Genomic DNA, 14058 nt, shown 5'->3' on the forward strand with positions numbered 1-14058 from the left:
GCAATAAGCAGGGATAACTTAGCTAGCCTGAGATATTTCTGCTAAGCCTTTTAGAAGGATTCAACCCTGCGTCTGATCACTGATTAAAATTGTAGTTTTCCTTGTTTGAGGACAAAACCAATCCCATTCACAAGAAGAGGCTACGTGCTGAACATTTTAGTTGTTACTATCAATTGGATGGAGTTTTCAGCCACACAAACACTTCCCTTTATTGCAAGCTAGTTTTTTTCTTTTGGTTGAAGTAATGACGACATAACCAGGTTAAGGGATTCACCGTCAAGAAGACTTATGTCCAGGCTAATGAATATTGGAAGAAGTGGGCTGACGCGCCCATCTATAGAGCTTGCATAAACTTGGCCTTAAGTATTGCTCTTCAGAGAGTTTTGAACAATTTTGAGGCTTGATGAGGAAATTATTTTAGGCAATTGCAACACATCTTTGGGCTTCATATTAGGGTGGGCATTGGGCCAGCCCGGGTCGGCCTGACGGGCCCGAAACTCGGACCCAGGCCCGGCCCGGTTACAATAAAAAATATTCAACTAAACATCATAAATAAATGAATAATTACCGAGGCAGAAGGAAGATGACTTGCTTGGTTTACAAACGGAAACGAATTAAGATAGGAAAGCAGGTCTCCACGAAGGACGTTTGAACAGGTTCCTTGCTCTTGGCCGTTGCCACCCCAATCGCTCCAGGAACTCTTCAATCAGGCTGCAATAGCCATAGAAATGCAAAAATCAATCACAACCGAACTTTCAGCTTTTCACTTCCACCTTAGATATGACTTGGCTACTGCCAGATAATCAATAGCAAATTAAGATGAAACATATTGACTTTTAGGCAAGAAAATCAAGTCCTAGGGGCTAGGAGCCCAAGAATGTGAAAACATGCATAATATATATATATATATATATATATATATATATATAGACATATCTTGGAGAACAAAGGAGAAAAAATGTTTACTCACAGGTTGCACATTTCCTTTTGTGCAGATGCCACTTCACGGTCTGGAAAACTCTCTTCCAATCGGAAACTCAGCCATACATAGAGGTCTAAGACCTGAATCAAATAAATAAATGAAAAATGGTAAATGACAAATGACAAATTAAAATGAGAGGTTTATCATGTGGTGTTCAACGTCCATCTATTCAAACAAATGTCATACATCCAGTTTCCAGAGCAACTAAAAGATACTGAAAATTACCCCTTTAAAATGCAAATTGGATCTCGTTTCTAGCAACTGACGGGAAGAAAATGAAACTATCTGCCTAAAATACAAATTGGATACCGATATGAATTTCCAGCCGGTTCGTTGCAGAAAATACAGATATGAATTTCCTTAAATTGCGAGGCAATGTTTTTACACAGACGTAGATCCTGATTATTAAAGTTTTACACATATCCATGTCCTGATTAACCTATTGATTTATTAGAAGAAACTGCTAATCATGTGGACATGTTAATATACTAACAAAATCATGGTAAAATCACCTTGCTCTAACAAGCAATTGATACGTTTAATTAACACGCAATGGCCATGATCATCGAAGTTGTAACTAAATAGTAAAAGGATATCAGCCTAATGCTCTTTTGAGCCATGAAAACCATCCGCTTCAGGACAGATAAATATACTGGAGACCTAATTTGACTCGGAACACCCACACCAAAAAGAAAAAAGTTACCACCATACCAAATTCAACCCATCCACAAACTACCTATGAATCCTGAGTTGCTGACAATCAGCAGAGCTGAATCAGCTAAGTCTGCACCGGTTCAAGAGCCAAGAAAGAATGAGGGTCGTATAATAGGGTGCCTTTTCCTATATTGTGGGACATTGACATGTGCATCCTTCCCTGTCTCTTTTTAACAAGTGCAATGATACCTTTAAGGTAATCATAACAAACCAATCCATGAGGCTAAATTTTTCAACAGGAGAACTACACCGGTGCTTTCAAATACAGAGAGGTAATAGTATGAAGTATAAAAGTATTTTTAAGCTGCTGACCATGATTAACCTAATAAAAGGATCCATTTGCCTGAAAAGTGCAATAAAAGGGTTTATGAATCACAATTATGTACACTGCAAGGATGGGCCTGTCAATTTCCCGTAAGTCAAGGATGAGTATGGAGAAAAAACCTCATAGTTACCAGTCAATACCTTGTGAATAGATTCAAGTTCCATTAGTTCATTTTGTGACTTTGGCACTCGCAGCGTCCCGGGAGTAAATATTTCTTTCAAATGGACGACTCCTCTTTTGGAGTAGCTCTCTGCAAACTGGTCCAACCAAGTAGAACCAATATAACTTGTACATTAGAAATTAAAGATCCATGGAGACATTAGATATACCTGGACAAGACCTTGACCAGAAATTTCATCATTCATATCTACTGGGCTGCAAAAAAAATAACAATAATAATGCAACTTAGTAGAAGGCAGCTTAGTTACCAGTTACAGATGTTTGAATTGGAGAACTGCTATTCCATACAAAGTGCAAGACTTGAATATACGAAAGGGATTTCCTTTTTAAAAACAAATTGAATCTTCTAAAAACGTCAAAGAAAAATGAACCCTTCAAAAACTAGTTAAGGCAATTTTGACGACCGTGGCAACCGTATACACTATACGGCAATTCTCCATCCAGAAACCTATTACATTAAGAATTGGTTGTTCGTTCTTATGTTTCTTTCTGCTTTAGTATTCTTAGTCCTCCATTACAACCCATAACTTTCAGATAAGAAATAACTTCACAACCCAATAACCAGAGAAAATTACCTGATGCAGAAAAGGTATTTGTCTTCCAAACTTAATGGCATTTCATCAATAACAGCAGCAACTTTCTGTTAGCCAGAAAAGAGTGACATAGATTATACAAGTTGGATCCCAGTGGACTTCATCAAAGAATTAACCTTATTGAGCTTTGGAATGACACACAGACAATAATTCTCTGTAAGGTGCCAAATCCACAAGTATATGAACTATATCAAAGACCAGAAAAGCACATCATATACCAGAATATCTTCACAGTTAGTGATGAAATAAAATGGAGAAGTTTTGGCTTTCTCTAGGAACTGCTCCTGCAAAAGCAAAAACACAAATTACGAGCAAATGTCACTCCCAAATGATTGTGAGAATAGTTAAACTTATATTTGCCATCTACAGACCTACATACAGACAGCATGATCATTTACAAATATAGGCATGTAAACCTGTAATAAGTAGAAACATATGACCAAAATTTTATGTACTTTTGATACACGATACATAAAGATAGCAATATTGACCCTGTTCGCCAAGCATGATCACGTTTTGTCATAGCCTGCTTGGGCTAAAACACATACTGTAACTTGTTTGCCACAGAAATGTTTATTGATGCTGAATGCTTTTATGGTTTCCATATATCATCCAATGCTTTTTGTTCTCATTTCAATTTCCACTTTTTATATTAAACATTAAGGGGGACCTAGAGTCCAAAATTGCATTCTAACTGCAAAGAAGAAGAAACCAAAAATGCCGAAGTTCCACCACTATGGACACCAACAGCTTATATGAATCACATTAAGATGATCAAATAAATACTAGTTATTTCTAAAGCCAGGGAAACTAGTATACCTCTAGCACCTAAATATACATGAGATGCTGCAACTCTTTCTTCTAAAGCAAGTTGATTTCTAAGATAGTGAGACACAGTTGTAAAAGTCACATTGTATCACGTATCAGTTAGGCCAACCTATATGCATACGTAAGGCATCGTAAGCATATCATAAAATTTATTTTTTAAATTCAGTAAAAAATCGAAAAAATAGGGAAAAATCAGAAAAAAAAAAGGAAACAACAAGAAAAATGTTTTCCATATAAAACAATTCCTCACAGTACCATACAGATAAATAAACATTCATAATCCGTCATCCACACACATAATAATGATATTGATATGATAAGCATGATAAAGTTTAAAGTCTTAAAAACTTTTACAGTAAAAAGCTTTACTGTTTTACATCACATCATCAAAAATTTAAAAACATAGAATCTATCTATTTATCTTCTTCATCTTCATTATAATCTATCTATTCATCTTTTTCATCTTCATTATAATCTCCATCCTCAATGCAGTGATTTCTCATTTTTCCCTTCAATCATTGATTTCTTGGCAATCTCTCCAAAATCACAAAAGCTGCTCCTCCCACATCTTTTAGGAATGCTGGAAATGAAAGGGAAGAGGAGGTTTTAAACATAAAATGTTTGAAAAGGGCATCGGACAACTTAAAAAAAAAAAAAAGGCAGGCCCGTATTGCAAGATATGGGCCGTATCCCATATCCTACGATACCGCGGAGTGGGGGCGTATAGTACGTTACATACGATACAGGCACAATATGCCAGCAATTTGCGTATCTGCCCCTATCATATCGTTTTTCTCGAACGATATGATACAGATGGCACTGAGTGAGACTATTGTAGACAGGAGGTCTATGTACACCAAAAAGGAACTTTTATCACTTAGGTTCTACGATTCCATCCAGTGAGTAAGAAGGAAACGTGGATCATTTTTCTTCTGGAAATGCAAAACATAGCAGGTTCATTACCTAAAGGCAAATCCAGCAACTAAGTTACTAACTATTTAAATCTATTCAGATCTGTTTTATACCAAAATCTGATTTACATAACCTTTCAAGAAAATTCAGATCTGTTTTATACCAAAATCTGATTTACATAACCTTTCAAGAAAAACCCTGTCAGAGTGACTGCATCATGAACAATTAGAATTTACTCAAAGCCCGGCAGAGATAAAGCTTACCAGCATATGATAAAACCCAACTTTGGGATGTAATCTGGAGTATAAGAACAACAGATCAGATGTAGGAAAGAGCCCTGCACGCTGTAAAGACATATAAAAGAGACTATCTTAGAGAAATACATAAACATATATGGTGCATGTCTAGCAAGCTACAAGTAGTTAGATCTCATTACTTATTTTTTCACACAGATAGAGAAGTTGGAGAAAAAGGAGTACGGGCTTACAGCCTGAAACTAAAAGAGAACTGAATACACTCTTGTGTATGTGTTGTACAATTACATATTGTCGTATAAGTGTCCAAGACCTACATAAAACTGAATTAAGATAAATAAGATTCTACTGACTAATTAATTATAATCTGAGACAAACTTTCCTACTCATTGTGTACCCATTGATATCTGTCATTTATCCACAAAAAAGGGTTACGTTTGAGGGCCTCGTGCGTGCGGAACTTGCAAAGTATAGAAAAAACATTGACATATTAGAAAAACTGACAGATAAAATGTGAACAAGTCAACGTGATTCAACAGAAAATGATATATACAACTGCCAGAGTAAAGGCTCATGCACTCAAGTTGCTACCGATAACCAAAGAAAACCTTGTCAATATTATTCCATGCATGTATAAGTGCAGTCAAATTGCAACAGGTGGGAATAACAGTACTTGGTATCCTCCCATACTATAGACTGATATTGCCCTCTTAGCATGCCGGATCACTAAATGGAAGAATGCTATGTGAAGGCCCCTGCTCCTCAACCTGTCTCTTACGTAGTTTTAAGGTGGGTTTGGAACCACAAGTACAGCCATGTGCATGCAAATGTACAGACATGAGTACATATACACAAACATGTACAGGTAATAATCAGATAAATCATGTGCAGGGAGCAGGGTCCTGGACACAAATATGAAATGCAGTCACTCCTGCACTTAGTGACTGAGATCCAGTGCTGTGCAAGATAAGTGAATCAATTAATGGTACTTGTGGGAATCTGCACAAATCAATTTTTTACGTGATAGCATCATAGCAATAGTCATTAGAGCTTTTTAGGTGATGTGATCAAACTGTACACTGCTACATCTTCCTAATTATTCTACTCTATCCAATCAACAATCTTGTTCAACTAATATGAAAATCAATGTTTCTGAATAAGGGGACATGAAACCCACTCTTCTGATGCTATTCTCAAAGACAATGCATCTTTTCTTCTTAGACTTTATATGTCTTTGTACAGCATTACCGTAAGCACAATTTTGTTGTTCCCACAAGAACAAAAAACAAACCCGAAGCATCCACTTCAATAAATGCGACAAAATATACAAATTAGGGTATAAGATACACACAGACATATGTCCACTTACCTCCAAAATAGGGGACGGTGATCTTAGAGATGAGTGGAGCAAAGGCAGATCCTCACCATCCAAGCAGGTCACCTCACCATTTGGAAATTTAGATCCATACCTTCCAGCCCTTCCTGGATCAAAGAATAAAAAAAGGAACTACGTGTAAAACTAATTGAACATATTTGTGAATTATCCATGTATTAACCAGCAGATCAGGAACTCAGATAGTGCAGAAGCAACTTGAAAATAGAACTACAGAATAGATCCACCCTTGAAGATATTGAGAAGGAAACTGAAAAATTACCTAATCTTATGTCAAATCATATAACACACATCAGAAAGGAAATGGATTCAATGATTAAACAGAACTTGAGCAAAACTGAATCCTATGTAAAATTAAAAGCATATAGGAATGGATCTAAGCACCTGCAATCTGCTTAATCTCTGAGACCGTAAGTTTACGCATTTCAGAACCATCAAATTTTTTCAATGTTGAGAATATTATCCTAGAAATGTTCAGATTCAGGCCCATTCCAACAGCATCACTAGCCACGAGAACATCAAACTCACTGCTTTCATCATTGAACATTGATGCCTGCAATCCTACAAAGAATTAACTTAGCTAACCTTTATCACGTTACCAAATGGATGCCAAATTAATTACATCTTACAAGCAATAACTTGGCAGCACAGGAAAGTTCATCCACTTTTCTGCAGAACTATCACGGTGCAATGATATAATTCACCAAATATTCCATTTCATGCTAAACAAGAACAAAAAAGAAACTTGCAGCCAACAAAATTACAAGGTCAGCCAAAATTTTTCACTTGAACTCCCTTTCTCGCCTCCACCTTACAATGCGCGCATCTAAAAATAAGAACAGGCTTGGGTTTGTTTTCTAAACTTATCAACCATTCATTTAACCAACAAATGTACAAAACACAGATTGTGTGTGTTAATAAATCCTTGGCAAACCTGGAACAGAGTCATTACACATATACAGTTTCTATGGCTGAATTACCAATAGATGCATGACATAAATTCTTTCAGGTGCATCTGAAGCAACTTCGAAAATCCAAGTATCAACTGAGAGTCTCAGACTGCCCACACAAGGAAAAGAATCTATATTGCCAAAGCAGCTGAATTCAAGTCAAGTTCATGGCTAAGCGCCTAGGAAACAAATAAACTTGGGAGGCACCAGATATAAACAAAAGATACAATAAGCAGTGCAAGCATCAGAAATTCAAACAATTGGCATACAAATGTAGGGATAAATGAGATGCATACAAGGGAGTAAAAAACTTGGCAACACCTAATTTCAATAGCTGGAGACGATAGAATCTAGTCATCTTATGCAGTAAAAAACCAAGTACCTGACGTGTTCGCGTTTCTGGAGGCAATGAACCATACACCACAGAGCAAAGATGCTTTCCTTTGGTTTCTATTTCTTTCTGTTAGTTAACAGCAAGAGGATAAGAACTGATCAGAAACTGCATGTAAATATATCTTAGGAGAACTTTAACTTTTAAATATCATGAGACCCTATTCATATAATGAAAGTAAAAGTTATTAAGTTGTGTTAGCATCTAAAGACATGGAAGGAGATTCAACAGGGCAATAAAGCACTATAAGAAGAAAATTGAGCAGGAAGCCAGCATCATAGCAAATGAAAGAAGAATCAATGCTAGAACCATATCGAAATTCGTACCAAGAAAGCAAAACTCTAGACCTATAAAGAATATATTGAGGAGGCCAAGTTGCAATTAGAAAACCAACAATTTTTTATACATTTAGCACCTCAACTTAAGCAGCTTCCAAGTAGGCATCACATACAGTATTTCACAAAAGATTGATCAAGTTTGCAGTAGAGGGGACCTATGTGCCACATCTTTTATTTAGGAGTACAAGCATCAGAGAGGATCCCAAAGGTTTTAAAAATGCTTTTCCTAAGGTAAATAATCCAAAACCGTTAGACTGCCTTTACAATTTTACAATGTTGAGAATAGATGACAAGAGCAAGAGTTTAGCATACTGGGTCTCAGATTCTAACAGACATAGAAACTCAAATGTGTTTCTTGAGTTTCGGCAAGATATTGCCGCATGAAATATTCCTGAACCCTTCAACAAAGGACATGAATCTAGTGGCCATATTTTTGCTTAGAATGTTTGGGACATCACATTGAAACAGAAAAGCAACAACTTCCTTAAAACTTAAAAACAACAAACTCCATGGGCACCATGAGCCACTACAAGAATTTGATCAAGAGGCATATTTTTCATGGAGAACCACCTCGCAAGTGTTTTCATCTAACATAACATTTCTAAGCAAAAATGATTAACAGATTTAAGCAAAAGATACCATAGCATCTCCATGGTATTACCTGCGCTTTAGCAAATTCAGGCTGGCAGAAGAAAAGAAAAGGCCTCTCAATTAGTAAAACTGAGAGGCTCGCACAAAAGTCCAGTATTTCTGAAAGCACTTGTTCGTTTTTGTTATATGTCCAAATGCACGAAAAAGGAAGGACATATTCTTTATAGGCATCATTCTTTTCAACAATCAACAAGAAAAACAACATATATATGAGCAGAAGTCTAATTAATTATGGACGAAGATGTTGTTATTCAGACATAGTACCCATTACCTTATGATATGAGTTGTAATTATGGGAGAAAACCAAAATTATATACCTCTGAAAATCGTTGCAGGACTGTGGTGTATTGCATCATGTGTACCTTATGATATCCCCTGTATCTTAAGTTCCAGTAAGATACTGGCATATCATGCTACACCTTCAAAACACAAAGAAATGACCCGAAAAAGAACCTGGTGGTACAAAATTTTGTAGGTAGTTTGAATATTAAGTTTGTCATGAGAGGTAATGGGTATTCTTACACCTAAGTAATGAAAAAAGTAAATTCAAAGATGACTTTAAGCACCAAAATTAGGACTTTTGTGGTTTCTTTGTGTAAGATCCTATTTCTACCCCCCAACATGAATTTTGGAAATGAAACTTTATGATCATGAGTTGCTCGAGCCTTCAAGGAGTAAGCTGTACACAGTAACACAATAAAGCTTGTTTATGTCCATTTAAGCATTGAGAGTCATTTAAGTTGTTGATTTCAATTATTTCTAACAAAAATGTGCATGTCTTCTACAGCATATTATTTTAAATTGTACACCAAATGTTTTATGCAATTCATGGACATTTTAATGTGCAGTTGTAGCTTGATCTTGTTGCCAACATAACTTTTCAGTTTAACAGACTTTTCCCTTGAAAGTCTTTGACTGTTTTGGTCTTAATTTCTTTTTAGCAAAATCTAGAAATTCTTAAGATACTTTTATGTTATACTATGGTACCATCCTATTTTGGCTCCCACCCATGCAGGTTATGCTATGCATTTTACAACATTAGTGTTGTACTCAGCTTACATGGGTAATCAAGAAAGCTGAATAGATCGTGTTTCTTACCTTCATTTTGTATTGCATGGGTAATAAGAAAACTGGATAAGAGTACCACATTTCTTACCTTCATTTTGTATATCTCACGCCGTGAAAAAGTGACCACACAATCACCTCGTTGTATGTCACTGAAGGACCTAAGTGGAACCTTTGCTGGTATAAGTGGGGAAAGCCTCTCATAGTATTGAACCTGAGAAAAAAGAAATTTCCAATTGGAAAAAAGAAAACACTTTGTGGTGCCAACTAAAATAGCACAAGCTCAGTATGACTTCCTGTATTTTTTCAAAATTTCTTATCAAGTTTTAATAACACAATGCACAACATTCCTAGTGGCTCGAATCACAAAATCAAAAGCTTTTTCCAATAATATCTTCCACACATACACAGACACTATGAATTTTTGCTAGATGTATGGCATAAGTCTTATTAAGCTAGATGGCTTTATTTAGTCATAGGGTTGATTACTTTATTAAAAATAAAAGCAATGTCAAAAACATCATTCTCAGGAAAATATCGGTGAGGTTGTTCTCAGATTACTTTTGGCAAATTTTTCTCAAGAAAATTTTGGAAAAAAAATCTAGGAAGATTTAAAAAAATAAAAAATCCTAACAAATCAGAGAGAATAAAATAATGAGAAACCAATAAGAAAAAAATCACCAAAAATTTATTAAAAATTTGTGAAATATTCATTTTTTTGAATTTTCTCAATATTTTTGTTTTACTTGTTTTTCTCATAAATATTGCAAGATTTTCAAAAATCTCACGATATCTGTGATAGATATTTAAAAGGAGGAAAAGCTAATGCCTTTTCATAGTACATGATTATTAAACCTTCTTATGGATGGGTCAGTATTGGCAGAACTGTAGTCCATGAGCATGAGAACGGTTTCCATTGAAGGGACATTATATAGGAGGGGCTGCACCAACAAAAGATGAAGATGTGACGCTTGATTTTCCTACATCGCTTCGTGTTTTGATTCTTCATATCCACTTGGGACAAATCAACTGGTTAATTTAATGTTTGAAAGTAACAAGAGGAGGCCATAAAAGCAAGTTACACCTTTATAACATCACCAGTAACCCCAAGAATTTCCTGTACAAGGGGAACAGCACAAGTATCTCCACATAAGTGCAGTTCATCTGCAGCAATACCTAATAATGCACGCGTGAATGAGAAGCCTCTAGTATTACACCCTATCATCTGAAAACAGAAAGCTGAATCAGTAAACAAGGATAGAGGCTGACTCCCTGCCTTTCTAAGCAAGAAATAAGCAATGCCTTGTCTGAGACAAAGACAACAATGTAACAGTTGATAACATGTTAAATAGATTCTGCAACAAAATAGTAGACAGATGTTAGAATCCTAAATGGATGTTACACCAATTGGACTATGTGGATAGGAAGAACACAGGAAGCATAAGTTCAGTAACATTTCAGCACTAAAATCTGATTATAAGATTCTAGATGATATAGTCTACCAAAAGCCCACAAGCTTGAGTTCTCAGATTACACAATATTAGTTATTGTAAATTTGTGATTAATCCCTGAATTTTAATGTAGTCATCCAATAAAATTTATAATCCATATAGTTATACAAAAGCTTTGTTCTCCTGGTTTATATAGACATTTTTCAATGTCCAGATCCACAAGCTGCTTTCATCAAATGTGTCTAGGCTTGAATAGTCCGTCAGATCCCAAGCATCTTAAGCTTATGACATACCTCATTTGCACAGGCATCAAATCGAATGGAACATAAACCAACTTATGCCAAACATCACAGCCACAGTAGTACATCTCATTTTGATTTTATAATGCATGTGCACATGCTGACCTCATTTTCTTGTTCCCTTTAGATTTTTAAGAATTTTTTGGAAGATTGATATGTACATGGTGGTTGCTTGGTAACACTAGTAGCAGAAACTCACCATTTTGTGGTTGTTTTGGGGTGATATGGTTTACTTCACTGAATAAGCATCACTTCCTGATAAAAGTCCACCATCTAAAGAGCACAGAAGGCTCTGCTTTCAAGACTCTTTTTTATGGAACATACTTTTTCGATTAGTGGTGTAGCTTTGAAACCATACATTTTGATTTATATTCAAGCAGAGGGATGTCAAACAAGCATAAAAGGTTTTATTACTTTATCATGTTTTTAGCCTCCCACCAACTAGTACCAATTTAGATTGATCCCTTTGTCATGACTTCTAGATTTTGCACAAGATTGAGATTGCAAATGCATTTTTGCTCACAGAAACTCCTAAAACAGATGCTAGCAGCAGAAAAAGCCCTTATATAAATTGGAAATGCATGGAAGCTATTGGAATCCAAGCCATGCCTGAATTTCATCAATAACTGCACACTTGTAGTCGCATATCACATCAGCCATTTCAACTGTAACTGAGTTGTGCTTTGCCCCATTGATCTCCTCCCTTTCTTGGCCTGTTATCAGATTACAAGGGACATTTACCTTGTTCAATCTTTTAGCCACTTCCCATGCCAGGAGCCTTAAAGGCCCACAATATAACCCTGTGGTCAACCATAAAAGAAAACACCATTCTTGAGGCACATTTAAGGGTGTAAGCACATGCATCTAATTATAACTGTCAGTTAAAATGTAAGAAAGTTTGGCTTGAAGGATGACTTGTAAGCACACCTGAAGAGCTTGATTCCAACTGCTTCAGAGCATGATATGTTTTGCCACTGTTTGTAGGACCAACATGAAGGAAAATATTCCGTTTCTTCCTCCGTGCAAGTGGGTACCATGTATGGGGACGACTGCATTCAAGCTAAAATTAGTGCTATAATCAACATTGTGCTTTATGTTTCATTAGTTTGCACTTTGCATCAGTTATAAACACTATCCTCCCCAACAAAGCTGCTGAAAGCTACGCTTCATCTGATGATTCTGATCTATAAGGACATCAAAATCTTAACACATGCACATTATGCACCCATCTTTTAGAAAAGTGTAAAAAACGACACATGCAAGGTTAAGCAACTAGGATCCATGATACAAATGGACAAAATAGAAATGAAACCGATCATGAACTTTAAAGGATGAAGCCCTTATTAATCATTTTGAACATAGACCATATTCAACATGATAAACTGCAATACTGCCTTACGTCAAGTCAGTGAGGTCAAATTTTGAGTTGCTGCAAACACTGCTGAAATGCCCATAACCACTAGAAGCGGCTGAGAAAGAATGAAGTGCGCCTCCCAAGCGTCTCCAGAAAAGTTTCATGGTACCTGCAAGCGTGTACTCATATCAAACTCAACCAAAAACGTCCACATGCCAACAATGCCTTGCAAAGCAATATACATAGAAATGGATTTTGTGTTTTCAAAAATATGTACCTAATCACGCCAATATAACAGACCAAAAACAATCGCCTTAAGATAAAAAATACTAAATATCTTCATGATTTGAAGGTATAAAAAAATGCAAAATAAACCGAAAAACATAAAGGAATTTGTCGAAATGTTCAGAAGTAGACAACGATAGTGATGATAAAATCATCCGACCGCCACCGATGTCATACGAAATTCACAAACGAAGACACCAAATGAAAAGAAAGAACCAGAAGTTTGTTTGTTAATCCAACGAAAAGCACCCGCCCATACCCAAAAAATAAAAAGCCGAACAGACATCGTGTTACAAAAACAACACACATCACATAATAGACATAACCGAGAGCTTAAGACCATGGGTCCAATACTGGTGTCAAGAAAATCATACAAATTGCAAAGACAGTGATCATACGATCATAACAGCATAATTAATATCAACTAACTCGTAGGAGAAGCCCCCCAAGCGAAAACGGAACACAAATTTGGCCAATGTGCCTGCCAGGAGGCGCCTTCTTCACGTTATCAAAGATATGGGCGGCAGAGAATTATCAGAATAAAATGGAAAGTTAAAAGAAAATCATTCTTTCACACAGAATAAGAAGAGAGAGAGAGAGAGAGTTTCCACCTAGGGATCCCCACACGATAAATCATATCACCCAGCTCTCCGAATCAATGCGACCTCCGACCGAAAACGTGCAAGCTGAAATACAACTCTATTCCAAGCTTTCTAAAGAAAAGGGAGATAAGAAAGGATGACGAAGAAAGAGAGAGAACGGAAGCCAGTGCTCCAAATTCGTAAAGAAAGAAAGAGAGACAGAGACAGAGACAGAGGAAATGTCGGCCGCGAAAGGTGGAGCAGGGCAAAACGGGGGAGAAGGCAGACGTGAGGCCTTTGACCCGCGGGAAGAAGGAAGAAGAGCAGAGGACGCTCGACCACCGCGGGTCGCGTTGCAGTCTCAGAAGGAGTTCGGATTAGTTAGTCACTAGACCACGTAGATCCATACCTGTATTAACGGATCAGCATCTTCTACATAATATTCTACATTGACCCGAAAATGTCGAGCTCTTCAACCGCAGGAACGATGGCTTAACTGATTGTGCCATTTC

The 14058-nt window shown here is 36.5% G+C and overlaps 1 protein-coding gene across 1 annotated transcript; it reads right to left on the minus strand.

The window, feature by feature from the left end:
* Positions 1-406: 406 nt before the first annotated feature.
* On the minus strand, positions 407-13925 carry LOC116246192 (ATP-dependent RNA helicase SUV3, mitochondrial). The gene is made up of 16 exons (XM_031617932.2): positions 13577-13925; positions 12726-12849; positions 12254-12375; positions 11936-12126; positions 10661-10801; positions 9668-9790; positions 7514-7591; positions 6566-6734; positions 6158-6270; positions 4798-4878; positions 3013-3078; positions 2777-2841; positions 2351-2396; positions 2162-2278; positions 971-1062; positions 407-711 (listed from the first exon to the last, which is right to left on the minus strand). The coding sequence occupies exons 2-16, from the start codon at positions 12842-12844 to the stop codon at positions 615-617; spliced, it is 1620 nt and encodes a 539-aa protein (XP_031473792.1). The 5' UTR covers positions 12845-12849; positions 13577-13925; the 3' UTR covers positions 407-614.
* Positions 13926-14058: the final 133 nt, after the last annotated feature.

Source organism: Nymphaea colorata, chromosome 1 (assembly GCF_008831285.2).
Source record: "Nymphaea colorata isolate Beijing-Zhang1983 chromosome 1, ASM883128v2, whole genome shotgun sequence".
Taxonomy (NCBI): domain Eukaryota; kingdom Viridiplantae; phylum Streptophyta; class Magnoliopsida; order Nymphaeales; family Nymphaeaceae; genus Nymphaea; species Nymphaea colorata.

Excerpts from the sequence above, each read along its gene's own strand:
- LOC116246192 (XM_031617932.2), bottom strand. The coding sequence starts at position 12,844 with ATGAAACTTTTCTGGAGACGCTTGGGAGGCGCACTTCATTCTTTCTCA. Across the intron at positions 2,397-2,776 it reads AAATACCTTTTCTGCATCAG|CCCAGTAGATATGAATGATG; the intron begins GTAATTTTCTCT and ends TTTTTTTTGCAG. Across the intron at positions 1,063-2,161 it reads AACTTGAATCTATTCACAAG|GTCTTAGACCTCTATGTATG; the intron begins GTATTGACTGGT and ends TATTTGATTCAG.